General features: G+C 44.1%; 1 protein-coding gene across 6 annotated transcripts; it reads right to left on the bottom strand.

The window, feature by feature from the left end:
* tle3b (TLE family member 3, transcriptional corepressor b) lies at positions 1-27,602 on the bottom strand. 6 transcript variants are annotated; one of them, XM_085349704.1, is made up of 22 exons: positions 27,126-27,602; positions 26,383-26,606; positions 25,746-25,846; positions 25,503-25,566; positions 23,552-23,596; positions 17,369-17,431; positions 16,536-16,640; positions 13,896-13,934; positions 11,554-11,758; positions 11,029-11,045; positions 8,551-8,673; positions 8,043-8,093; positions 7,479-7,634; positions 6,449-6,587; positions 5,804-5,976; positions 5,054-5,130; positions 4,712-4,961; positions 3,583-3,830; positions 3,305-3,452; positions 2,973-3,123; positions 972-1,048; positions 1-480 (listed from the first exon to the last, which is right to left on the bottom strand). In XM_085349704.1, exons 2-22 carry the CDS (start codon positions 26,404-26,406, stop codon positions 373-375), a joined length of 2,364 nt encoding a protein of 787 aa, XP_085205830.1. In that variant the 5' UTR covers positions 26,407-26,606; positions 27,126-27,602; the 3' UTR covers positions 1-372. The 6 variants fall into 6 exon arrangements, with proteins under 6 accessions (XP_085205830.1, XP_085205839.1, XP_085205847.1 ...); XM_085349713.1 differs by having other exon boundaries at positions 11,554-11,755; XM_085349721.1 differs by having other exon boundaries at positions 11,554-11,755; positions 16,566-16,640.

The raw sequence follows: 27,602 nt of genomic DNA, 5'->3' as shown, positions 1-27,602 counted from the left end.
ACAAGTACACCCAGGACATGAAAATATATATATTTTTATAATATATATAAAATGTCTTATTTATTCCAATATGTACACTTTGCACAAGATGTCTGGGGAAGGAGTTTCTCACAATGAAGCGCTGCTTCACCAGGTTACATCCAAATATTCTTGAGGAAAGAAAAAAATCAAAAAAGTGCAACCCAAAAATAAACCCAAAGACAAAAGGACGAAAAAAAGTTCATTTCTTTCCAGTACAAGCATCCTCAGGCCGACAGCGCCTCTGATTTCCACGAGTACACTTTGAGAAATCTGCAGCCCGCAGACGGTTGGTCAGGGAGAAAACTTTAATCTCAGTAGAAGTGCTGAAGCAGAGCGGGAGCCTCTTTCTCTCTAGTAGATGACCTCGTAGACGGTGGCCTTCTTGTCACCGGATCCTGTCACGATGTATTTGTCATCTGCTGAGATGTCACAGCTCAGGACGGAGGACGACTCCTTCGACTGTGGAAAGAAAAGAAAACAGGATTACCACTGAATATTCCAAGTCATCATTTCTTTTGTGTCGGTTTTCAGGTTCTCAGTCTTGGACTCAATATTTTAACCACAAGGAGAGAAAACTATGTGATTTGTTCAGCACCATGTGGGTACACAGCTGTTTAATTCAGTCAGATTACTCATGAATTAGCTGCCCAACTGTCCTTCAGGAAGAATCGGCTGATGTCACATTAGCTCAAGGACAAAATATAAACCAGAAATCTGAACTGGAAAAGCCTCGGCTTGCATTTTAAAATTAAGAAACAAAACTAATGAGTTGTATACAAGTGCAGTGTGAGATTAAAACAATCTGAATTTAGCCATTTTTCCAGCCAAAATTATTCTAGGACCCATCGGCCTCTCTTTGCACTGCAGCTCCAGTTAAAAAGTTTGGACACACTCGCTCCTTCATGTCCAAACCTTCGACTGGAGCTGTGTGTTCGTAGTTATCCAGTTACCTGGAATATGCTGGCACCATAAGGAGTCCTCCATGCATTCAGCAGGTTGTCCTTCCCTGTGCTCACAAACCATTTACCTGCAAACACAGAACACACCTCTTTAGAGTACAATCCAATGTGTGTGTGCTGAGAGAGACACACAAACATGGTCACTGCTGTCCTTCAGTCCTGCAATAGAGCTGTGCAGAACACAGCCAACACGTGACTGTAATAACATCATCAATGGCCATAAAAACCTGAAGGGGAAAAATTGCCACTACACCAGCAATCATAAAATGCCCATAATGAAGGAGACTCGCACCACTTCCTCTTAGATAATTATTTTAATCACCCTCTGATTAATTACCCAATTGACTATTTGGCTAATGATTTAATTAGTGACAGCGCGAGCTCTGAAGCAGTGAGCTTTATTTGAATGAACTAGTTCTGTGGCGGCAGAGATATGAGACGGTGCTGTGGGGGGTCTTCGGAGACTAAATGAATATGGACATTTCTAGGAGAAGTGCAGCAGTAAAACCTCATTTGTCTCAGCCTCAAACTGGAAACCAGCTGGTCTGCCTAACAGGCACAGTGATCCTCGCTAAAAAGCATTAACAAATTTCCCTAATGATCCTGTTTGTAAAGTAACTTCTCCCATGTTCACGCGTACAGTCCTCACCCCCTGAAATTCAGACTCAGTCATGTGAGCTGCATAAGTGTCACATTTCACTTTTTACAAATAAGCTGCACTCATTAAGAGTTCATAAAAATATTCTGAAAAGCAAACAAACAGCACTTTAATCACATTCAGTCATTTCTGGATTTACACAAATGGTGGTCCTGTTTGTTTTTATAGTACAGAGAGTAGTAACCAGCTGCACAGAGACTGCAAAATCCTGGCCAGGCAGTGTGTAAAGATGTGGTTTCGAGCCCAAGCGGCTGTCAAGACAAGTTAAAGATCCGGAAAAATCCATGTTCACCACATTTAACAGGCGGCCAGGTCAGGGATGTTAGGTCAGGAGTCCAAATTCTCTCACCAGTACCCCCCAAAAAAACCTATAGAGTAGCAGACTAACCACCAAGCGTCTCTAAATATTTCACATTTTATGCATTTGTTTAACTTTTCAGTTATGTTTTCTTAACATTGCTAATACATGTTAAAGCAAGCATTCCCAAGCTGACTTTTTTTTTTATATACAATTCTGGTTGTTGGTACCAAAACCCCGTTATCAGCAATGGTTGCTCATTGTGAATGCAGAATCAATCTAGACCACATCTTCTCATCGACAGGTATGTGATACCTGCCACACACACAAGAAGATTACAATAGCTTAACATATTTTTGTACAAAAAACAAGCCAGTTCCTTTTTTTTTTTTAATATAAATGAACTGGCTCTGTTTGGGTGCCATGATGGTTCAGTGGTGAAAACTGTCCACTTGAAGAAAGGAAGTTTGCGGTTTGAATCCAACAGTTGCCTTTTCTTTGTGGTGCTTGCGTGCTGTCCAAAGTCCTGCACGCTAGGTCATTTCTAAAGTGGATCTATGATAGCTGCCAACGTGACCCTTAACTGGATAAACCATTAAGAGAAAGGATGGAGAGCGCAGCTCACTGGTATTACTCATCCTCTCTGCTGCTATGACTACACTTGCTGCTCTACAGGTACTTATGTTAGAGTACACGTCCACTATAAGCAAAGACAAGTATAGTCACCGCATGATTAGCTTTTGTTTGTAGCACAATCATAACATTTCGCTATCATCATGTCTGTTTGCTTCATGTCTGTCCCTGCTTGCAGGTTCTGTTACACGTAGGGAAGCATTGTTGTCATCAGCTCGAGTAGCACACAATTTCATGTACATCCCTCATTTGGTCGTGCCGTCCTTCGTGTGGGAGTATAGGATTCATGCCAAAATCTGGCGCCACTCAAACATTAAACACTATAATTGCCAGATAAAAGTGAAATGAAACTTTCTTGCTCACAGGTCTGTAATATATAAACAGCTCTTCCTCTAGTACTTACCACAGTAGGCGAACTTGAGTGAAAGAACGCAGCTTTCGTGCAGGTGCAGCTGGTACTTGTCAGGCTTGGTGTGGTGGAGCACCTCCACATTGCTGCTCTCCATACCCACGGCCAGCCATTCCCCAGTGGGACAGTAGCCCAATGAGAAGATCTGCAACAAGCACAGAGCAGGATCAGCAACAACATCAAAGCAGCCAAGAATCCCCTAACCAGAATCATTAAAACAACCCTTAACTGCTACTTCTAAACTGAATGCCTAAGACATGTCAGAAAGGTTACTCAGTACTATAACTGGATGTACAGAAAAGTTTTTTCCCCCCACTTTTTGTTACCTGTGAGGTAAAGTCATGCTGCTGGAGCTGTCGCCCTTCCCTCAAATCCCAGGAGCGGACCGTGTTATCGAGTCCTCCGGTCCACAGTTTGGTCCCGTCGTGGGAGATGTCAATACAGCTGGCTCCATCCGTGTGGCCCTGGAACTGCCTGGAACAACAAGATGCCAAAAATTAGACCAGGAACAAAGAAAGTTCTCCATGCAGGTGTCTTATGTTGACGTTTGACCGTTTTGTTAAATGCAGTGTTTAAAACAAATCCCCTGCTCCAAAGTACTGACCTGACCAGGGTCTGGTTATGGAGGTCCCACACAGCGATGTTTCCATCGGAGCAGCAGGAAAAGCAGACCTTGGCGTCAGGGCTGATAGCCAGTGCGTAGCAAGCTGGGGCAGAGGAAGTGAGCTCAGCCTTTATGCGGGGCGTCTGTGAGGCCAGGTCCCAGATGGTCAGTGTGCTGGCCTCGCCACCCACTATTAGGGTGCGGCCATCAGGCAACAGCTTGCAGGAGCGGATGTAATTGTCTCTGTTCTGGAGCATAAACAAAGACAGGGTATCGCCCCAATCTTAATGACTGGATATAATCTGTGTGTTGTGTTTTTTTTTTTTTACATGTGAAATATCTGCATAATTAGTGATTTGAAGAAGACGGTTATATTTCTGCTGAAAAGCAAAGACATCAGCGACGCACATCAGTGTATTAATTTAAGGCTTCCTTTTTTTAAACTCAAAAGCAGATTTTCTTTGACAAGTTTTCACACTGTAGCCGACTCTTGTTTCTGATACAGCGAATATGTGGATGTCAGCGTTAACAAGAGATGCAGAAAGAACGTGTGGGGCTGCAGCTGTTGGCCAGGCTCCGAGAAAGCAAGAAGACAGATCAATAGGACCGTGGGAGCTCTTGGTGGAATTAAAACAGCACCCTGATGACTTTATAAGACCCGATTGCACTCTGGACGAACCTTAAGGGTGTTGGAGGCCAGACGAGTATAACTGCATGAAGCTACAGTATCAAAATGAGAAACAGGAGGCAGTTGGGAGGAAGTAATGAGCTGGGTAATGGCAGACAGGGTTGGCCAATCAGAACATCATTACTCAGCAGGCTTTTTTTCCCCCTCCCCCTCCCCTTACCAAGGATTATTTCAGCACAGCAGTGAGACACTATGCTGAATTATTCACATCTGTGTCTGCTGGGATCAGGAGGAAAGCTACTGGGGGATGTGGGGTCAGGCTACATTTGATGCTTAAGAAAACTCTTAATGAAGTGACCAATCACACAGACTTCATGAAACATGAATGCATTATGTCTGTGCTCTGGTTGGAAGCCTTACAACAGCTAGTCTAATGACACGCATCTAAATCACATTTCACACTTTCTCCTCCTGAGACTTCTAACGAAATAACAAAGTTACCAGGCAGTCGAGTTGGGACACTGGGCTCTTGCTGCCTGGCTGGCTGATGTCCCAGATCTTGACACAACCCTTGCCACCGGTGTAGACGTGACGTGTGGGATTGCTGATGGTGACGGCGCACACCACTTCCCCGTGGCTGAGTGTGTTGATCTGGCGAGCGTGCCGTGGGATGCCTGGCCCTATCAGTGCATCTGGAGGGAAGGGCACGGGCTGCATCTGACCATCTGCACTTACGTGAAAAGAATAGGCTCTGCAGAACAGAGAGGAATGGAAAAGCTCATTAGAAGTTCAAGCAATCCATTAAATGCAAATCTAGTTTAAACACAAAACCTAAATACTCACGGTTTTCCTCCAGAAATGGAAGTGAGGCTGGCTGGCAGCCCAGAGGCTCTCATGTGAGGATGTGGGTCGAAGCCCGCCTGCATGAACAAAACGGCGGAACAGTTAGCAAACAACCTGCAAAGATAAATCAGGCGTTTTTGGGTTGTATGGAAGCCCCAAACGCAATTTCATTGTTCTTGACAATGACAATAAATAAATAAATAAATACTAAAAATAAGCTAACATTCGGATTGCAGCCTTGCTTTAGGTGCTTACGCCTCGGGAAACCCTTGTACCATTGTTTCCAGGCAAATCCCTTGAAAGGCACAGACTGAGCTTCACTGCATACAGCGGAGCTTTGCACAAGGCTATAACATCCCACATGCTAATGCTAATGAAGGGCTCAGAGATTTTCAAACATGGAGATGCATTTGAGGCCAAGATTTATGTATTTTTCTCTAGTCTTTAGAATGCTAACTAGCCAACATCAAAGTAAAGGAGCTGGGCCGTCTTTCTACTTTCTCATTATGTACACACAACAAGCTGCAGCCAGCCAAGCAGAAATATTCACAATGAGTTATGGAAATGCAGAAGGAATGCTCAAGTTTCTCAAAGTCATTTTGCAAACACAACCTACTGTAGCGGCGGATAATAAATACAGCTGTTCGCGAGGGCTGCCGTTATCTAACGGGCAAATCATTATTTATTCAGATGTGTGTGATAAATCCTCATTTTCACTAATAAATGCTTTATAGAAGCTGGAATAGTTACAATTGGCGAGCGTCCGTAGGCGGCGGCGGCTGCAGCGCTCATCTGTGGGGAAATGAGACCCGGATACACGCCAGGACTCGTCAGGGATCCGTTCATCTCGTGATGACCCATCATGGCAAAGGGAGTGGCATAAGAACCGGCGATGGACAGGGGGGTACGCAGGGCTGGCGCGGCTGACGGAGAGAAAAAACAAAACAAAAACAAACAAACAAAAAAACCCAGATAAAGATAAATATAAAAACCTCATAGAAGAAAGAATCATTCATTCTGTTAGGCATCAAACAATGATTTGTTACAGTGAGCGCAGGGTTGCATTGAAAATTGCATTACATTACATGGTTAGGGGGTTAGGAATTGGGAGCAGCTTTGGGTGAGGTGTTTTTGTCAAATTTTAAAATGAACTTTAAATGTGAAGGAGATTTTTTTTCCCCTTGGTCCAATAAGACCCCAGTCAAATTCAGTTGAAATTCAAATTATTAGTTGTTATGGTGGTTGGTGCTGGGAACTATACATTTTTCCTAACAACCAGTCGGTGCTGGCTTGCCTGTGGGCCTGTATGACTGGATGTGACATTTGGATGATTTGATTACAACCCCCCCCAAAAAAACAAAAACAAACAAACAACATTATCTTGCAGATACTCACCCAATGCCTCCATCATGCCGGACGGTTTGCCCATAGTTAGAGGCCGTAGTCCTGGAGTGGTGCTTGTTCCAGGTGTCGGCGCCTCGTTCCTCGGTGTAGGCGTGTTTGACTTCAAGCTTGGCGTAGATGACTTGTCATTCTAAAAAACAGAGATAGTCTTCAACTTTTAACCTCAGTGTGATTTGGATCCTATTACTGAAAGTTGTAAGTTCACATGTGCGTGCACATACACATGGGCACACAAACAGCATCCATACCAGAGTTCAAAATCCCCCACAGAGTCAAAAATACCCTCACTGGCAGGAAAATCCAGAGTGACAATCTGAGTGGACGGCTTGAGGTAATCCAATCTAACACTGACACTTCCATTACAGCCATGGTGTGTGTTTGTGTGTTTGGGGGTACGGATATAAACCTTTGCTTAGAAGTCAAGCTTATTAGGAGTGGCTAGACATTCAAGATGATGTCCCAAACACCTCTTATAATTAATCCAAATCCTTCAATGTTTGGCAAATGGGAGGCTGAAGAATTGGGGGTTTAGCCTAGTGACATTATAGGTGGAGAGAGATGATGTGGATTAAAAAGCTATCCTAATCCTTAGCTTTACAAAAAACATTTCACTAACATAGCCGTGTCAGTGAACACTTCAGTATTAGAGAAAGTGGGAGTTGGAAGGAGAGAAGATGAGTTGCAGCATAAAAAGACAGAGACAGCAGTTCCCCCGCTGCTGTGTCTCTGGGTTATTTACAGCCTGAGGCCGAGGGAGAAATGACCATTTATTGGGTAAGCCATAAAGGAGATTGAGAGGGCTGAGCCATAGGGTTTGATTTCCTGAGAGTGCATCTACCCTCTGCCCTCGCAAGCCCCGCATAAGAGCTAACTGCTAAGCCTGCGTATTAGTCTTTCACACAGACATCCACTTCACTTGACAAATGCTCTTTAGTGTGTCAGTTCAGCCTCCCCTGCCCTTCCGCTGTAACCTCCTTATTTCAGCTTCTCTCTAGTCTTGCAGCATGTCACTGACACTCACATGGGCGTGGTCCTTAGCTTTAGAGGACGGCGTGCTGCCCGAAGAGGCGACAGAGGCGGGGCTGTTGGGGGCAGCATCTTTCTTCAGGACTCGTGATTTATCCAGCCCGTTTTCAGGAGGGGAGTGAGCGGGGCTAACTCGAGGGGTGGCCGGATCCTACAGAGTTAAATGAGACAGACAGAGAGCGAGACTGAGCAAACAGACTGGAGGAAAGCCACTGGCATGTACATGTAGGTCAAACAAACCGGGGCCTCATGTGCAAACACAGATAAATATACTCATGCACGTTCACATTCTCCTTCTCACACACACATGCACGCACTTCTCATTCACCTGTCACCCCCTTTTTCTTTGTATTCTTTGTCGCACTTTCTGCATGAGTGGCAAAAGAAATACAGCAAGTAAACACACACTCATCGCACACAACCAATATTTTGATAGACTTTTTGGCAATGTGGAAAGGTGTTGAGGCTTCGGCAGACAAAAGAGAGCTGTGTTTAGTTTTGTGTTCAGCCTTCACACTGAAAAATGTGACTGAGCAGCTCAGTTTAATTGCAGTCTTACCTCATTGGAGACATCCACCACCAAGTCATCACTTTTGTCTCCATCACTGTCCTGAAATGACGGAGTAACGGGTTAGCTCACTGGGACGGCAAAAATTACAGCATAAACCAAAGTGGTCCACATTCTTGACAGACCAGATGTGAAGACTGAGAATGAATGAGCTACAGGGTTATTTGCTGCACACAGACAAAAGTTCAAAATGCTAAATGTAACACTTTGCCACAGTTTCTAATATTTACATCTTCAATGAAGTGTCTTTGGGAGAACTTTGCAACCTGGCATTAATTTTAACTAATATGAAGACAAGTCTGTGGATAGAAACAGTATGCACATAATAAACTTTGCATTTAGCGTTAAGTAAGTTTCATTACTAAGCTAACTGAATAAACTCAGGTATACCCTTCCAGGAAAACCGCAATTAGCAATTGAAAGGTAAATTTTGAAACGAAACAGGCTACAAACATCATCATTTTTTTATTATTTGGACGAAAAGTAAACAAACACTCACATATCTGCTCATGCTGTCTTTGTCGTCCACTTTGCGTTTCTTGGACTCGAGACCATAGTCTGATGAGCTGCGGTGCTTCTCGCTTGCTGCCCGCAGGCTGTCTGATGGCGAAACTGAGTTATTCTGCCAACAAGAACATGCAGACAGACCACATCAGTCTCCAGTTCCCTTTTAGTCTCTTTAAAACAATAAATATCCTGAACTATATGTGCTTAGAGAGCTATGAGGACATTACGGTGTGTTGCATTATGTAGAATTGCATTTTAATAAATCTCTGAAACAATCTTTCAGCACTTTAAGCTGCTGTCTTGGCAACCCAATATTGCAAATGAATGGAGTTATCGGTTGAGTGGAGCCTGTGATGTAGAGCAAACTCTTTTCTGCCAGATTGTGCCCTTCAGCAAAGTCACTGTTTTGTAGTTTAAATGCAGCAGGTGACAAACCTTGATGAGAGGCGCATGCTACCGAGCAGTGCGTTTTCACCCAGAGAGGACTCTAGTGCCCTTTCCTTTGTCAGACCAGTAACACTATTGGGTGCAAAGCTAACTGGACAACAGTCCTAGACTGAGGAAACAGCTAGCGCATAAACACAGAGAACACCAATGGGAGAGTGGTACACAAGGTGATGAAAGAGCAGAGGCAAAGAGGAAAAAAAATTGAAGCATGCACACACACAAGAAAGCCAGAAACACGCTACCAACTCAAACTCAACAAGCCACATTCATAACAGTACTGCATAACAGTAAGTACATGCAAATAAAAACAAAACTGACCACAAAAACCAAGTCTAAGGCTGCTGCTCCTGTATGTGTGCTTATCTCTGTAATGTGACAGGTCACAGTGAAAAAACACTGACTGTAGAGTTCATGAAAATGAACTAATGTTTTTAAAAAAAGAGGAAGCAAAGAAAGAGGCCACTAAGGGAACCTGGACCAGAGAGCAAAGTGAAAGAGGGTGCTGCCAGCAGAGAAAAGAGCCATGAAAGAGAGAGTGAGAAAATGAAGGGGAAAGGAAGAAAAAAAAAAAACCAGAAAAGAAAATGAAGGCAGACAAGAGAGCAAAACAGGAAAGGAACTTGGCAAGCAATGAGAGCATAGCAGTGTGGCAATGAGTCCTCCCCACTAGTGGGAATGCTCGGACAGGCTGGCACTCTCTCAGAAGCTGCAAACAGGGTTTTTGTAGTCTGGGCGCTGGTGTGGTGGGGTGGCACTGCCAAACAGGCCAAAAGGCAGGGGGAGAAGGAGGGAGGAAGTGTAGGCGAGAACACCCTGAGGATAGCCCACACTGTTAGGTAGCTCAACAAATCCCTGCCTTCATCAGAGACAGAAAGGCCTGGTGAAAGAGACAGTAGGGAGGTTTCTGACATATTGGCTGACTCAAAAAGAAAGAACAGCATAGAAAGGTAACAGCTTGAAAACCTAGTGAGATAAAAACCTCCTAAATTGAGGAGAGTGTGAGGAAAAAAAGTGTGCTGGAGGAGTTAACAACATACACTTCCACTACAGTTGCCCAACCATTTACGCTAACCAAGCAGCTTTTGGCCTCCTCCTCAGGTTCAGCTGCTGCTGTGGAAGAGTTTTAATCTGGTTTGGTGCAAAGATAGACCGATAAAAATCTACTGCAGCCTGTCTGTGTATCTGAGTCTGAAGCCTTTCAAGGATTGCTTAGACTCAATAACCCTGCACTTGCCTCCAACTCCAGTATCAGATGACCTGACACAAAAGGACAGGAAGACTGTGTGCGCAAACTGGAAAAGAGAGGGAGAAGACTGTGGCGGGGAGATCAGGTAAGGTGGCGTTGGCAGCCGCTCGTCACCACATGAGAAGAGGGACGAGTTTGGGTTCCCTTCAGACATGAGTGGGTCCATTCAGGATGGTCAGTCAATGGGAACTCAATCTGGCCAAGCAGATCCAACAGAGCGTTGCACTCTGGCTAACTGAGAGCTTTAAGCTAGCCCAATAAACAAGGACCTTAACATGAGAAGGAAGAGACTGTGACGGCGAGAGACTGGAGGGTGAATCAAAAAAGCGCTGGAAAGGAATGAATGACTAAGATAAGAATACAGAGCAGAAAAATAATAGAATTAGCAAAAGAAAAGGAGACAGGTAGATAAGAGGGGATGTAAAGAGCCAGGTAGGGGACACATGCAACCAGTAAATCCTTTAAGGTGGTTAGGGATGAAGAGAAGGAGAGTCAAAGTCGCTTTTAATTGTGCTGAAATTAAAGGAGGTTGCTGACTACTAATCCTTGCTCAGTGATTGGAGTCATTTTCCACCTGGATTAGATGGCACTGGCTTATTTGGCCAGACGTAATTATTTGATTCAGTCAGCTTATACCCCTGTGACTACAGCAGTGTGTGTGTGTGTGTCCGCACATGAGTTTCTATTGAACAAAGGGCTGTCGTCTATGTAAAGACACCTAATCACCAAACACAGTAAGCAAGAGAGCGACACACAGGAGACGGAGAGTCAACGTACCGTGCTCGACTCGCGTTCTTTCAGAGGAATGGCCAGGGGCGAGTGAAAAGATGAGGGGCCAGGAGAGAGAAAAGCAAAACACAAATTAGTATGGGTGTCACCAGGATTACTCATATCAGCAACTCAGCAGTATTGATTTTGATACCACTTGGAAGACATGTTTAATTTTCATATTTAAGATCAACAATTATTAACCTGATACCTCAATTGCTGATATGTTAATGGCTTTTAAAGCCTTAATACTAATGGTAAAGGAATGATTACAACTTATGTTGTCTTGTGTCAGAATAAACTATTTTCATGCTGACACAATCAAGGGATTGACAAGAAAAACATCTAAAATCTAATATAAAATTTTTTTTGTCACACAAGCATTTGGTACAAAAACATTTAAAAACCTATATTGATGTGTTTCACTGATTAATATATTTGGCTGGAGAAATCAGTGCTTGGCAGCTACAGTTAGCCATCATCCCTAAAATGCCATAGGCAGCGTGTTTGTGTGTGGCAGGCTTTGCTCCTCACCTCGGTGCTCCAGGTCGTGGTGGTTCTTCTCATCCTTCACAGGCAGGTGGGCTTGGCTGCCAAGAGCGCCTAGAGCCAGCAGGCCGGAGCCAGCGCCCGTCACGGGGGGGATGCCGGGCGGCTGCAGGCCTGAAGGGTGAGGGGGCAGTTGGACCGGGGGACCGTGGGCAGCGTGAGAGAGGTGCTGAGCCTGAAGCTGCTGCTGCTGCAAACAAACGCAGAGAGACGAGAGACACGACAGAGGACAAGTGGGTCGGCTGGGAAGTGGATCCATGAATGAGCACACTCTGCTGCATTAGAGCTGGCTTTGACGACATTCAGTTGAAAGCCAAACAGTTTATGCGTAATAGCTGCCTGCAAGTCTCCGCCAACATGTGGATCCAGCTCCACCAGGAAATAGTGTGAAATACCAATCACTACTTCCCAGAAAAACTGACAGGTGTTTGAGTATAAAGATATTCAATTTAAATTCCTATTAAAGAAAGCAAATCAGAACAAGGAGGAGCTGCAGCCACATGATATTTACCATTTGAGGCTTGAGCAACACTTGAATTACAAACTGCCCCAAAAAGGCTGTTTCACCAGCGATGTAAAAGTTAGCAAACCCGTGCAGAGTTTGCACACAGATGACTCATAATGTTCCTCCTCTGAAAGGACCCCGACCTCACGTTTGTTCTACACGTCTGGTTCTCTTTAAAAATCACGCTCTGCACTCATTACCACACTGATACGCTTATCACTGCAAGCTTTACAAATTGCTCATTGTTTTGGTACGTGACCTTTATCTGACAACTGTGTTTGACTCAATAACACGTCACCTGTGGTCGTCAAAAACGATACAACGCTTTTGTTCACTCCCAAACCGCTGTGCTTCAATCATAGCTGGGACAGTTTAAAAAAAAAAAAAAAAAAAAAAAATCAATAGGTCTACACTTGAAAACCTCAAAACCTTTCAACACTCTGGAAAACCAAGCAAGCATGCACTCCTTCAGCAAAATGCTGTTAAGCAGAGACGGCGGAGAACACACACGGCTCCCATGATGCCCTGAATGTGTCTGTGAGAGAAGCAACCAGAGAGGAGAGAGAGTAGATAGACAGGAGTTAAATAGCCACTCAGGCAAGAGGGAAGCAAGTGCTTTAAAACAAGGTTAAATAACACTTAGCACATCCATCAACTGCCTCTCCAAAAAGGGAGAAAAAAAAAAAAACATGATTGCTATTCTGCTTGCTAGACAGAACTTCAATAAGCTCATCCATACATTCATTACATAAAATGGAGAAACTAGACAAGGGTATATCTAGTGACTTCCCACATTTAAAGGCTTATTTAGCAGCCATTATTCAGTCAGCTCATTATGCCGAGCTGGACCTGAAATCGCACAATGGATATAAGCAACTGAGGGGTGGCATTGTTAATCGATATTGTACTGCTTTGCCGAGCAGCCTATTTGTTGTGAAAAAAGGGAAAAAGTGAGAAGGGGGAAAAGAAAAAACGAGAGAGAGAGGAAGGGGCAGCCAGAACAAGAAAAGGAGGGAGAGGCAGAATCAGAAAATAACAAGAGAATGAAAGAGAGTGAGCGAGGGATTGAGGCAGGGACGTCCCTATTGAGTGTGCCTAATGAGGAAAAGCGTGCAGGGATCATTATCAAGAAGCCTCATTAGCGAGCTATGGCTGAGGAGGAGGAGGAGAGACGAGGGAAGGGAGTCGTGAGGTGCAGAGAGCGAGAGAGAAGAGAGAAAAAAAAAGAGGGGGAAAAAAAAATTTCAGAAAATAAATTGCCTCCAATTCAATATTCATGGATAAAGAGCTGGCTTCCTTTCACACTTATCTTTTTTCATTATGTGTAAATGCCGCAGCAGCTCAGGCAACTTCCACAGGAAACAGGCAATTAAAGTTAACTAGGCGAAGCTGGCTCCCTGCAGAACAGTACTGTCAGGTGGAACAAGCATCAACAGCACCAGCACAAACCAGCTGGCACCCTGGCTTAATAAGTCTGGCAATGATCGCCACATTACCCACTTATTCTGTGCTTTACAACAGTTTCGAGCTCATCGTATCTTCTTCGGTCGTCACAACAAAGACTCTAAGATTTGGATTACAACCTATGTTTAAAGCAGAATACAGCAGTGGAAGAACGGGGGTAACATTTCTGAGGTTAGTCGTCAAATAAAGAGATAACGTTCTGTCAAATGCACAACACCAGAGTCGGGCAGAGTAGAGGCCAAAAATAACCTGACACGCCCCAAGCTGTCCTTTGTCTCCAAAAGGCATCATTCCCCTTCACAAAAAACAGACATTTCATTGCAAGCTAATCATTCAAAACCCTCCTCTCAACACTGACCGTGAAGGCTGGGTAGACGCCACGAGGCGGGTGCAGGTGCTGGGTCAGAGGAGAGAGCAGAGATTCAGAGGTAGGGCTGCACCTGATGGCTATTTTTAATACAATCATTTATTTTTCCTCATTAAATCGACAAAAAGCCCCAAGTGATGAATTCAAATCGGATGAAGACATCACCGGCTTTTGTGAGATGTTAAGTCAAAGCATGTGTAAATTTGGACACTGTAGTCACACTATGTAAATGTAGACACTCTTACTCTGTAATAAAAGACATACGCATAGCCAAATAAAACATGCAAAGGAGAGGAGATCGCTGTTACTGGAGTGACAACAGCAAAACTTGACGCTGTGAAGGTTTATGTCGTGTTCTGCGGATTAGCATTTACATGATACGTGATAAGGAGCACACCGGCTGTAACTGACTTGTTAACCATTATCCCAACTACAATCTTGCCCTGTGTCAAATTCATGGAAATGAGGGTAGGAACATGGAAATGAGTCTGCACCTCTGACACTTGTCAAATCAGACTCAATCATACGCTGCTTCTGGCCAAAAACTCATGCAAAATAGGGGAGAGACCAGTAGAGACCAGCCTTATGATGCTGTAAAAATTATGCTAATCTAATTATTTTTAGCCCTTTTATTTAGGAACGACTTTTAATAAACTACACTACCAAACCAGCTAGAAAATTGACCGATCAGCTTTCCTACGGCATAATGCTACCTAACAGATTTGTTTTTATGAGTGAGGCCCACATTGAAAGAAAAACTGTTTTTGGCCTCAGTCACTAACAGCTATTAAGAGAGGGTGGGGTGGTTCTGTTACGTACTCCATACAGTATGTGTGTATGGATTCTTTACAGTCAGGTTGTCTTTACATGACAACCTGACAGTACAGCAGGTGGTGCCTGCAGGGCAAATCTCTAACTTATGCATGTCTCAAATGCACTTTCTGATCCAACTGAGGTGAACACTCCCTGAGTTTGATGCTCCGAGTGTTTCTGAGGCTCTAATGTTGAGACGCTAGAGCATCACTGCCTCACCCACCCTGTGGGGGCATGGAGATTGATCACCTGCCATCTTTTCAACCCTATAATTAAGCCTGTTTTCCTGAGTGTATTATTGTGTGTGTGTTTCAGGCTAGCCCTGCCTATCTTTAATGAAGGCAGGGTCAACTCCTGTTGTGGAAAGGACTTCGTTGGGAAAAACAACATAGAAGCGCCAATAGTGGATAATTACCCTCGGCTCCTGGCTCATTAAACTAAACCGAATTTTAAAATCCGCTGCTCAGTCGACAGCCTCCGATCACCATGTAACCTGACTATCAAAACCAAATACGCATGTATGTTTTTAAGAAAAGCAAATGCAAGATCCGGGCAGTGCACAGGCTATATTTCAGAGTGGATTTTTTGGGGAAAGAGTTTCCCTGTACTGTCTGCTAGATTTAAACATCTGGGATTTTTATTTGATTTTTTTAAAGAAATAAGCTCCAACTGTTAAGTTAACCAATGTGATTTATTCGCCTACTGTTCATATTAACAGCTTTACAAATAAACAATTTAGTTCTGCTTACTTTTTTAAAGAATTAAAAGCAAAACATTGTTGCAGCTTGTCCCAATCATTTGCTCCATTAAATATTGGATTGTAACAAATAACGCCTGAAATGAAAACTTTATTTATTGTCATCATAATTCAAACAAACAAACAAACTTGTTGCACTTTTTACCCATAGCAACAACATAAATAGCTAAATTAAGCTTGTTAAATGACATGACTTAATTATAGAAGCTGTGGCAACCATCAGGGAACAATGTAGTAAACAGTAGGGAGGAAAAAAAGATGTTCCTGTTCTCCCTATTCTTCCACAACTGCCGAAATCTTTTATCCACTACACCTTTCAAATGCTTAGTACCTGCTAAGTTCATGCTGCTGTAATCTCTGTTGTAATCACAATGGCTTGTCCTGACCTGACCACTCTTAATTCCTCGAGCTATTGGGTCAGAGGTAGGGGTAAGCCTGTTGGCTGGGTCCTTTTATCTAATTAAAGTGCAGCCAAAGTGAAATCTGAGAAACACCATGATCTGATCTCCCAGTCTGGACTGTGTTACTATATATCAGATGTTCTTTGACTCTGGCTGAGAGGAGGAAAATCAGAGCGGAGCTGCAACCTGGGTGCTGACGGGTCATGGTTAACCAACAATCAGAAATTACAGCAAAAAAAAAAAAACGCCATACTGACAGCACATTGCAAACATTGTCAACTCAAATAAAAACATAATAAACCACTTGAGACCAGGGCAAGTCTGTACAAGTGAAGAGGACATGATGTTACTAGTTTGCATTCAGTCTAAAAACTCAAATGCCACAGACGGGTGAAAGAAAATTGCTGCAGATTAATATGCTAAGCTACTTTTATCCCCTTTTCACCCCCATTTCCCCTGTGAATCTATTGCCCTTTTCCCCGGTTATTCTTGACATGCGACACTTCGGCCAAAGCTTAGAAAGGTCAAATACACCCGTGAGCAAAATGTAGCACGCTTCAATAATCTACATATCTCTATCTGAATGCTGGTCCTCCTTCACGTATGCAGTTTTGCCTCTGGTCTCGGGTCAAATGAAGGAAGAAGAGGGGATATACACACAGTCAGAGGCAGATTGGGAAGTCCACGTACCCCGATGATAGCATTCAGCTCAGTCATTGTCACCTGCTTGGCCCGTTCAACAGCCTGAGCCACCTGCTGTTGATGCTGCAGGACACATAAACAAAGATTAGATCACTGATGGAGAAGAATAGTTCCCGCCTGATGGTTCATCTAGACAAGTAGACACTTAAGCTTGGGGGGGGGGCCTCCATAATGCACGATAGTCATTTAATGGCACTTATCGTCAATAAAACAACACATCAATGTACTACATAGCACTCAACATAATAGGAGAATCTTCTACTAGGTAAAACAAGACATAAAAAAATACTCTGTATTGTATGTGTTATATGTATTATAGAAATGCAGGTCAGAGTGAATCAAAGGAACACTGAAACTGAAATCTATTGTCTGGAGGTTTGCCGCTTGAGGCGTTTGAAGGTTTGCTTTCATTTCATTTCCTTGCGCATTAATTCTCATCTCAGTTTTCCAGGAAAGCCAGTTCCTTCAGAAGAACTGATTTATGTGTTTATGTTTGACTATTTGCTCAATGTTGACAGGATGAGCTCGAAAAGGGGCGATATTTTTAGAAGTGGTCAGTAGTTGTTTGACGTTTGAGTCAAATACATTATTTAGTGGGCTAAAACTGTCAATTTAAAAAAAGAAGGGGGGGAAAAAAAGGGTTTCCTCATTGTTATGTGCAGTGAATCATCTGTTGTTCCCCAGAGATTATCTGCACAATAGTCATCGTCACAACTACAGTAACAGCAGAATGTGAAACAAATGAGTCTCAGTCTCATCCCTGAAATGCTGCTGGCTGGGTTGACACTCACCTCTTGTGACAAGAATGGCATGATCTGAGCCAGAATTGCATTGAGGCGCTTGGCAATCTCAGTCTGTAGGAGAAGAGACAGAAATGATTAGAATGACATCCTTCCAGCATACTGCATGCCTCAGACAACAGAATAGCCAATAACATAGCACTAAATGTTGCAGTGTCCATCCGGACACACCATGTATTTCTTAACTAAACTGGGACCGCCTTAGAACAAATTTGCTTCCCCCTTTCTCCTGCCTCCATTAAGCTCAGGCCTTATTTCATTAAGGCCTGAAATATGCTAATACCATCTGGCTGGAGAAACCCTAATGAGGTCCATACTTCATAATTACGGCCCATACAGAGGGGGGTAGGGCGTGCTGAAGCAGACAGGTTAACTCTGGCCCTATCTATCAGAGGCATCTTTGGTATCGACCACAGAATATTAGCTGGCAGAGTAAGCTGATACTGGAGGGCTCACCATACATGGAGCACTTTACAGTGCTGCATTTGGTCAAATGGATATGCTGTGCTGCCCGCCTACCGCACTTGAAGGTCCCTAGACATTTTGCCCAAGCCCATTTCCTTTTTTTTTTTGAATCTGCACTTTCCATAGAAAGAGATGAGGAAGATGCATAGGAGAGGAACACAAAAGTAGAAAGCAGAATAAAAGAGAAGTGGTGGGGTATGTGTGGGGGTGATGAATGGTGAAGTGAAACCCTCTGATGTGACACTAAGGTAATGTGGTTTGACTGGACCGGGGGAGGTGAACTAATTGATTCTGAGAGATTAGGGGTGGAGGCCCAGCAGGTGTGTGTGGGCTGAAGAGGTCCTTCCCGCCGTTTTATACGATGCTGCACTTCACTCATTTTCTCCCTTAACCTTGTTTGACTGTGAAAGGGGGGGAGGGAGGAGGTGCCAGTAGCTTTCTGCACAGCCTCTGAGGAGGGGGGAGAAACGAGAAAAGAGGGAGAGAAGAGGAGGAGAGAGACCTTTGCTGGCCTGTCAGGAATTATCTCACAACCCCCGTCTGACCTCAGACGCACTGTGCTTTCTCCCCTCCTTCCTCCTCCAAACGCTTCTTCGCACCCCTTCACACTAATCTCCACTACTCTCTCTGCCCTCCCTCCTTCCTCTTCCTCTCATCTCCCCCCTCTTCTGTTGCTGGGGCAACACTATCTGGCACGGCTGATCGTTATGTAAATTGGGCTGGGGCTCTGACCAGAACAGCCTGTAAAATCATATTAGGCGCAGCACAGAGGCAGGTCATTAAATTGAATTTTCGGCCTGTCGATCTGATCAGCACGGGAAATTAATGAGGGATAACTGGGAGACTGGAAATGGGGGTGGTGATGGTGGTGGGGTTCTTCGGAGACTCATAAACCATCATCATTAGCGGAGGCTGGATACAATGACACATGGGTAGGGTGAGAGTGTTTCAGTATCACACCACTTCTCTGGAAATGGCTGCAAGGGGAGCAACATGGGGCCTGTAGAAACGGCGTTGTGCTGATACACTCGGCTATTAGAGCAACCACCATACAAACCCTCCCTCACGCAGAAAGGCATCCATTTGTTCGGTGCAAATCACCACTTCAGAGCCACCACTTTTAAGCCAAAAAAATAAATAAATAAAATTCACTGAATTCAGGTGCACCTTTGCTTTTTTTGAGTTGTTTAGTACTGTGCTAAAAAACACAGATTTCTCTCAACAATTCATTCTGAAACATGAGCTGAAGCACCAGGTGCTTTGAGAGCTGAGCTACTTAAATATTCCCAAAACCCATGGCTTCCTCTGAAATACCCCCCACCCCACCCCTCCTCGACTTTAAATATTACTTTGGAGCCAGGAAATAAAACAATGGAGCAGACTTCCTTTGCATCCATTTCTGTTGTACTTTCTGGGCCCAATTTATTGCAGTGTCACACAGGACCGTCGATTTAAGAGATCATGAGGGCAAACACGGCTCGCATGTCAACCTGTGACTGTAAACCCCTCAACCGAATCGCTGATGCTGCCAGCTACATCTCATCCTTCCGTGTCGTATTTAGTCACTCAGCTCTGTTCAGACAGAGTTCATGCGTTAAGGAGAGCAAAACAGGCAGATGGCATATCTGCACGTCTTTTTGACAGCCAGCCATTCTGAAGGGTTAAAATAAAAAAACAACAACAACAAAAACAAAAAAAAACCTGCACACATTGATAACAAATCCAATGACTTGCAGCGCTCGTAACGACTCCCACTTTACTTTGCAGGCACTATTTTCCACAGTGCTTTTAGTGGCAGAGATGGGCACTGGAAAGAGTTTACTGTCACTTAAAGCCACTGAAAACAGAAGCCTTTGAGCCGGCAGAAGCTTTTCACTGCAGCTCCACAATTACAGGTACTCAGGGTTGTCTAGTAGCACCAGAGTTTGGAGAGGCTCTCACTCTCACTCTCTGTCTCTCTCTCTCTCTCCATTGCCTGCCCCCCCCCGGTCAATGGTGCGTTGAAAGCCATTTGGCTGTTTGTCGCTCCAGGCATTAGCCCCCGAGTGGAGAGCTGAGTCTCTGACGAGGATTCAATTGGTGAGGAAAACAAGTGGCATATGATGGTGGGGGGTGGGGGGCGCAGAGATGGCTGTTTGGGAATTATCTTCTCAGCCAGAGCAGAGAAAGAAAGAGGCACTTAGAGGTATCTTGTTCATTACAAATGCATGAAGAATATTTTGCATGTGCATGTCATTCTATTTTGAGCTCACACACACACACACACACACACACTTTTCTGCAGGGGGAGCATATGGAAACAGGTTGTTTTCCAACAGATTACATCTGATTTTGTTAACGCTCAAATCATCAAATACACAACATTTTTTTATGCTTCTTATTTCTGAATTATGTAGTTTACATGTACACACATATTCATGACAGGCCTGTCATCAGCTGGTTTTAGCGAGCGCGCACACACTCATTGTGTAATACTGTTCTTCCAGTCCTTCTAGCCTGGCTATCAAAATAAAGCAGGTCTCTCAGCCTCCGGTAACCTCGTCAAGCTCCCTTGAGACACACACAAACACACACACAGTTTGTGTGTGTGTGTGTTCTCATAGTCAGTTTGTTTTGGCTTTGAGAAAGATCGGCCATCATCACCTTGGCAAACAATTCCAGGAATCCTGTATAAATTATTCATTTGCATAAGCTCTCCCGTCTCCCTCCCTCTGCTCCTCCTTTCACCCTCTTCCTCCAGGAAACGGACTTCACTCTCCTTGACAAAGCACTTTCTCTGTTTCCCTCATTCATTCAACAAGTGAGGAAATGGATATGTGGAGCAAATTCACAAAATGGCTACCCAAGGTGCAACTAAGTTAAGCAGCACAGTAGAAAAATAGAGGAATTTATTCATCAGGCTTTCTAATCATGTGGCACTCACTTTGCCAAAGAGAGAACATTTGAGAGAGAGAAAAAAAAAAAAGAATAAAAAAAATCAAAATGTAGGCAAGCGTACGAGAGATAAACAGGGACCACAACAGAGAACAGAGGGAGCGAAAAAAAAAAACAAAAAAAACAAACAAAAAACACAAAGCATCCCCCATCACAAAGTCAGCAGGGCACGATGCTGAGGCAGCCTAATGAGCTGCACTAATTAAAATCACTTATTGACAGCAAGCGAGGGTGATTACCTCCACCCTGCACTCTTTGCCATCATAAGAGACACTGTCAAAACAAATTACCCCCCGGCAGACGCACAGATCCCTTTCATAGCAACTATTCAGCTCGGCGGCAGCAGTAGGGGAAACTGTATCTGCGGGAACTTGAATTGCAGTGTTTGTGTGTAAAGACACAACTGGTGCTACCATGTAAGGGACGGGAGTAGATATTTATGTGCGCCCCGTGTTTATACCTATTCCCCCTCTCTTTTCAATCGCGCTCTTAGTTTATCATTTCTTTGCCACACTGCAATAAATCTTCAGCACAAGCGAAGTAATATGCCTGCCTGCATCCAATAATCCAGCCTCCCTCCGGTCGCACCAATAACAGGGACAGCTGAGGGGCATCTGTTTACCACTCGCTGATGTCACCACAGACACTCGTTCACCAGGGATGGGAGATCGTGTGTGTGTGTGTGTGTGTGTGTGTGTGTGTGTGTGTGTGAGTGAGAGAGAGAGAGAGTGTGTGTGTTGGGGGGGGGGGGCATGCATTATTCAGAGATCTCAGTCGTCTCCACCGGGCTTATTGATAAACAAAGGAGATGCAGAGGAGAGGACAAGTCGATTAACCCATTTACCCTGAAGGCCCTCACTTCTTTCCTGTCTCCACCCCTTACCCCACCACCACACCCCTTTTTTTACCCACTTGTTTTGTCCACCGCCACCATCATCTAACCACAACAACCAGCTCCACCCCCACCCTGCATCACTACAATCTCCTTGTTGCTTTACAGAGAAACGCTCAGCAACGTGAAGGAAGGGGGGTGGGCAGCTCCACGATAAACTGTAAACACACCTAGTAAGCGCGCATGCACACACAGAGACACACACACACCACGTGCCTACAGAAAATGTCTACGCTTGATGAATTGCGCAGTGTGCTGCTGTTCCAACTGGGCTACCCTCCCACTGATGCCATTAACCTTCTGGATCTGAGGGCCATGAAGCCTCCACCCCACCCCTCTCCATCTCTCTCTCTCCCCCTCTGACAGACTCCCACTCTCATACATCATATCACACAGCTAATGACACAGGACCATCATTCACATCACATCGTTGGGGCGGCGGGGGCAGAAAAGGGAGGAGGGCGCAATGAAAAGACATAAGGGCGCCAAGAGGAGGTGGAGAAGGAGAATTAGGGAGGCAAAAGCGACTGAAGGAAACAGAAAGCAAGTGTGAATCAGAGCAAATGGAAATGTAAGTGCAGGAAGATAAAAAGGGGGCAGTCTGGAGATTATGTTCATCTTTTGTTCTTCTCCTTTTAAAGTAAACAGAATAAAAACATTATGCTGATGTGATTTCACACAGCTGACTACAGCCTCGGGTCACATCGTTAGCTAAACGGAGCAATTTTGCTGTGCTGTCTTCAGGTGCAATCTGACTTTTACAGAGGGTTGATTCTTTATTTGGGCCTCTGGTGACTACAGTATGTGTGTGATTACAATATCTTACTCCAACTATTCCAAAAATTCTCTGGCATACAGTCCAGATCAACCTGTGCGTGCATCAAAACTCATCAGGTGAGATTTCTCAGAACAAGTACAGACATCTTACAGGTAGAAGCCACAACTTACAGCTATTTTTATTCTCTGGATTCATGTTAAAAAAACAAAAAAACAAACAAAAAACAAACCTAGAGCCCAAACGAACATTCTGAGGGAATAAATTGTGTCCAATAGCCAGTCCAAAACACCCCAACCCCACTGAAAACATTATTCATGTTAATTCTCTAGATTTGCAACTCTATAGTATTATAGATTTAAAAAAACAAAAAAAAAACAAAAAAAACCACACACACACACACACACAGGGCATCAAAGCACTGCTGGAGTTACTCAACTTTTTGTTTCTTGCTAGAGGACTGTTCAGTAAGTCAATTCACTATTGACTACTTCACTACTATCCCATTATCGGGACGGTTTCCACAAAACAAAACAGAAAAGCAAAAAAAAAAAAAAAAAAAAAAAGAAACCACCAACCTGCTTCAAACAGTCTGGACATGACAGACCAAAGATCAACTGGAAGTACACCAACAAATGTGGCCAGCGCTTCTAAACCTAACTCAACGGTAACGTGACATGGAGTGAACTGTGGACATTTTTGATACAGCATGATGCCCAGTACTGGGTGGCAGCTGAACTAATGAGCTTTTAGCTCAAATGGCACTTGGGAGGCATGGAGAATAAAGCAGGCAACGTATGTGCTCACTCACACACTCAGAAAGGCAAACCGCACACACGCACCATCTTCTCAGAATTTGCGCCAAATACTTCACTTTAATCTTATCAAACCATCCACATCAGGCAGCGTGCCCTTCGTGTTGTTTAGCCTGTCAGCGTTTTCACTACAGGAAGCCAGTATGTGTACGCTCCCAGAAGCATTTAGGGATGAGGGTAGAAACTAAGATCAGGTATGCATGTGTATGTGTTTATATTCTTAATCACTAGGAAGGGATGGGGGAGGGGGGTGTTTTGGCTGTACACAAAGCATCTCTGATATGGCTACATACCTGTTTGTGCATCTCAATGTTAAGCCCGTAGGACATCTCATAGTACTGTAAAAGAACAGAGAGAGAGCAGAAAAAGACATTATAAACTTAAATGAATTCATATGTTGAATTAATTAGAGACAGATGTTTATACATAATGACACCATTCTTAATTGAGCAAAACGCAAGACAGTCCAAACTGCTCTAGACTTTTCTCTGCACGCACAGAGAATTCGTGCAACAAGACAAACAGTGGTTAACTGGTGTGACATCTTATCGGTCCCCTCAAGCACCCAAACAAGAATAAAAAAAAGTCAATCACATGTAGAATAACAACTGAAGCGCGGGCGAACTGACATTAGCCGACGAGGCTGACATCTCAACGTGCATTTTTCAGCCGCGGCAGACGCTCGCCTGGCTGCAGCGCCTGTTTACTTCTACTTGGCACGGCCTCGTCTTTGAGCGCAAACCCCGTCCAGACAGCAAGGAGAAAGCCAATACTATTATTGAAAACAACATTATCTGCTGCTGATTGCCAAAAAAGCTTGCAAGCCCACCAACAGATACAAACTAAAGCCTAGTAGTTTGTCTGCCTTGTTTATCAAACACACAGCAAACAGCTTCCATTTATTGTAGCTACTCCCACCACCTTCTGGTTCCTCACAGGGAAAATAATATTTAACAAACGTACTGCTGCGTTTGGTTAAAGTCATTCCTTTCATGTACAAACAAGATAAGCACGCACATACACAAGTGTGAGGTCTAAGTTACACAACTTGTCAGATAAAGATTGTTCTTTTTTTCTCTTTTTTCTTGCCATGCACACAATGAAGCCTTTCCTGTATTAGCAAGAAGCTTTGAGCTGGCTTGTCTTTACAGAGGCACAGATTTCTTTGTCTCCCATTTGATCATCAGAGAGCTCTGAATTGACTATAATAAGATTTAACTGCACTCTTGGAACTGTTTTACATTTAACCCTTTGCAGCACTTTGATAAGCATCAAGTATTATCTCACTTCTCAAGTGTGGTTTCCATTAAAAGGTGAAAGCTCTGACACATGCAGTGCACAAAGCAAGCAAAATGACATGCAGCAAGTACGCAGGGTCAGATTTTTAACTTCCTGCTCTCTGACTTCGAACGTGATTTAAGCTGCGACTAAAAGCTACTCATCTAGTAAATGCCCCTGGGTGTTTTTGGCGATGTGAAACCCTTACAGACACATTTTGAACTTGCATGCTTTTGAGTTTATAATCAGAAACAATACAGAAACATGAGAACATTTCTCATCTGACAAACTGTGATCAGCACATCTTTAACATTTTTGAATGAAAGGGGGGGGAGACCTAAATCCATTTCTTACTTTGATTATCAAATGTAAGTTTTTTCCATTTTCCATCCATTTTTTTTTTACTAATAGAGAGATAGATTTTACTGATATTTCAATAACAAGTAATTATCCAACAAGTAGTTCATTATCGTTGCAGCTGGAAGGAAAAACACACAAAGTCTCCCAATATGTGAGAAATCTCTGGGTGTGACCACATGGCTCACTCTGGGAGAGTTAAGATTTAAAACTTTCACACACACACACAGGAAGCTGTCTGATTCACTCACACACACACACACACACACACACACACGGCAGACCAGTCATTAACCCCCAGTGGGCCATGCTGGGTGTGTTAGGGAGGGGCGGTGGAGGGTCATAAAGAGGACCCCAGAGCCACTGAGAGGAGGGGTAGGGGGGGTGGTCACACCCCACAATCAATAGTTGGACGTTTGACCTCGGCTAGAGTTTCACACCCCCTCCCTTCTTATCCCATGAAAACTCAGACGTGAGTCAACAGTCTTAACACAGGCTCTACAAAAACAACCAGGTTCTTTTCAGCACCTGTGACTGTTCACCACCTGAGGCGAAAGGGAGGAAACGCCATTCAAATCCTGTTCTCGGCTTAATAGCTGTAGTACTCACCATGACGTAGTGACGCTGCATCTCCGTCTTTTCGTTGGCCAGTTTGTCGTATTCTACTTTAAGGCTGGGTGGAGAAGAAAAAGCATTGCGTTTGTAAAAAGGATCGGTACACCGCTGCAAAACGTTTGGTTTTTGTGCGCCACGTTATGATTGCACAAAGCTACAGTAAGGGAACAAAACATCAACGGCTTCTGCTTCATGTTTCCAGGAAGCCGTTGGTTTTTACAGTAGTCTAGTCATTACCTGTGGTACTGGGCCTGCAGGAACTGAAATTCATCTTTGATCCTATCGCAGGACTCTGCTACTGTGAACTTGAAGCCAGGCTGCCCTGGCTGGTGAGGAGCCTGAAAAGTGTGAGATTGGAGATACCACAGGTGTAAATAACATCATCACATAGCTGAGCTCTCTCTCTTGGCACCTCCTCCTCTCCTTTATTTTATTCTTTTTTTTTGATAACACCCCTCAGTCCTTTTTTAATGGTTTGTCTTCTCATTTCCCTTGAGTCTTGGACTGGCAGAGGGAGCTGCTTTCACTCAACTTGTGCAGTGACAGAGATGTGACTTTATCCGTTTGCCATGTACAGTCTCTAAATCACACAGTGCTGTTTTTTTTACTGCACAATTAACTTTCAGGACCGTAAAAAGAAAAAAAAAACTGATGATCTACTTTACGAGTTCAACACAATCTCAGATCTTGTTTCCAATAAACACCACCTCTCCGTGCCTCTCCTTGCCACAGTGAAGCCCTCAGCAGCACTGATGCAGACCATAAATAGTAAGGTGTGGATCAGCAGCTTCACTCTGACGAGCTAATTAGGCCATTTTGAAGGGCAGCGCTTCTGCATCAATTTACAAGCAGCGACTAAAGACGGGGGACTTACCGGATGCCGGCCTTGTGGATACATGTCTAGTCTTTTTTTCCACACGGGAGTCTGTGTGTTGTTTTTCTCGTGCTTTCTTTCCGTAATCCCAGTGAAGGTGCGGTAAATCCCCGCCACCCCCTCCCCGATATGCGCAGGATGGCGGCGGACAAAGCCTCGTTCTCGGCTGCGAGGCGCACACTCAGAGCCAGCCCAGCGGATGGATCAGCTCCTTTCTTTTGTACCTAAACAAACAGAAAACAGCTGGATCACGTTCACAGCGCCTGAAAGCAACACGAACGTAGAGCTTTATGAACTCTCCGATACACCTTGTGCAAAATGCAGAATAAAGTAGTTTTCTTTTCTTTTTTTGCCCACTAATTCTCTGAACGTGTGTACCACAAAACAAATCTGTCGTCTAGATTTGCAAAAGAAAAGAAAGGGAAAAAGAAAACCAAGAGTGGCAGCAAAATGCGTTTGATGCCACGGATCAAATAAATCCCAAAGTTTAGACTTTTGATCACACCCGCAACGACACGATGCGCTTTTTTTTGGCTTTTTCCTCGTAAATCTAACGAGTCGTCTTCCACTAGAGGGTAAAGAAAACACGCAACTGTTGTTTTTGGTGGTCCTGGAAGATCAGAAAACAAGGAGCTGCTGCTTTCAAAGTCGGCTGCCATAAAGCCACCGCCACCACTACTACCACCCGTCTTGTTAGCGGCTCTCTTCATGTAACCCCCCTCTTTTTTTCTTTTTTTTTTTACCTTTGTCTCGACTGATTCCTCTCCTCCTCTCCTCTGCACAGGTAAGAATAATGTATATGAAAAAAATATTATCCACACGAAGCTTAATATCCGGTAATCTGTAACGTTCACCGCAGACAATTGTCCGTCGTCGTTTCTGTTTTTCATACACTTCTTTGCTCTTCTTTGCCCCCTTGAGAGTCCTTTAAAAGCCCCGGTGATTCCCGAGACTGAGAGCGCCGCTCAGTCCGCTCGGACGCTGGAAACCCCTCGACTGGGACGAGTTTTTGACCGCAGACAACTTCAAAGAAAGCCTCTGTTAGATCCAGTAGCAGCTCGAAACTCTTCCAGTAAGTCCAGGGATTATTATTTTGCGACTCAAGCGGTTCTTTTTTTTTTTCTTGTTTAAAATGTCGGCCGTTGTGAAACGCACCGCCAGCCTGCAGTTGGGTACCCAGTTCCTCTGCCGCGCGCTGTACCACACACAGACTGTGCACT

Source organism: Diplotaxodon limnothrissa, linkage group LG1 (assembly GCF_057381915.1).
Source record: "Diplotaxodon limnothrissa isolate DT_005_m linkage group LG1, D_limnothrissa_male_GT1.1, whole genome shotgun sequence".
NCBI classification, from domain to species: Eukaryota; Metazoa; Chordata; class Actinopteri; order Cichliformes; family Cichlidae; genus Diplotaxodon; species Diplotaxodon limnothrissa.
This window is presented reverse-complemented; position numbering and strand designations above follow the sequence as displayed.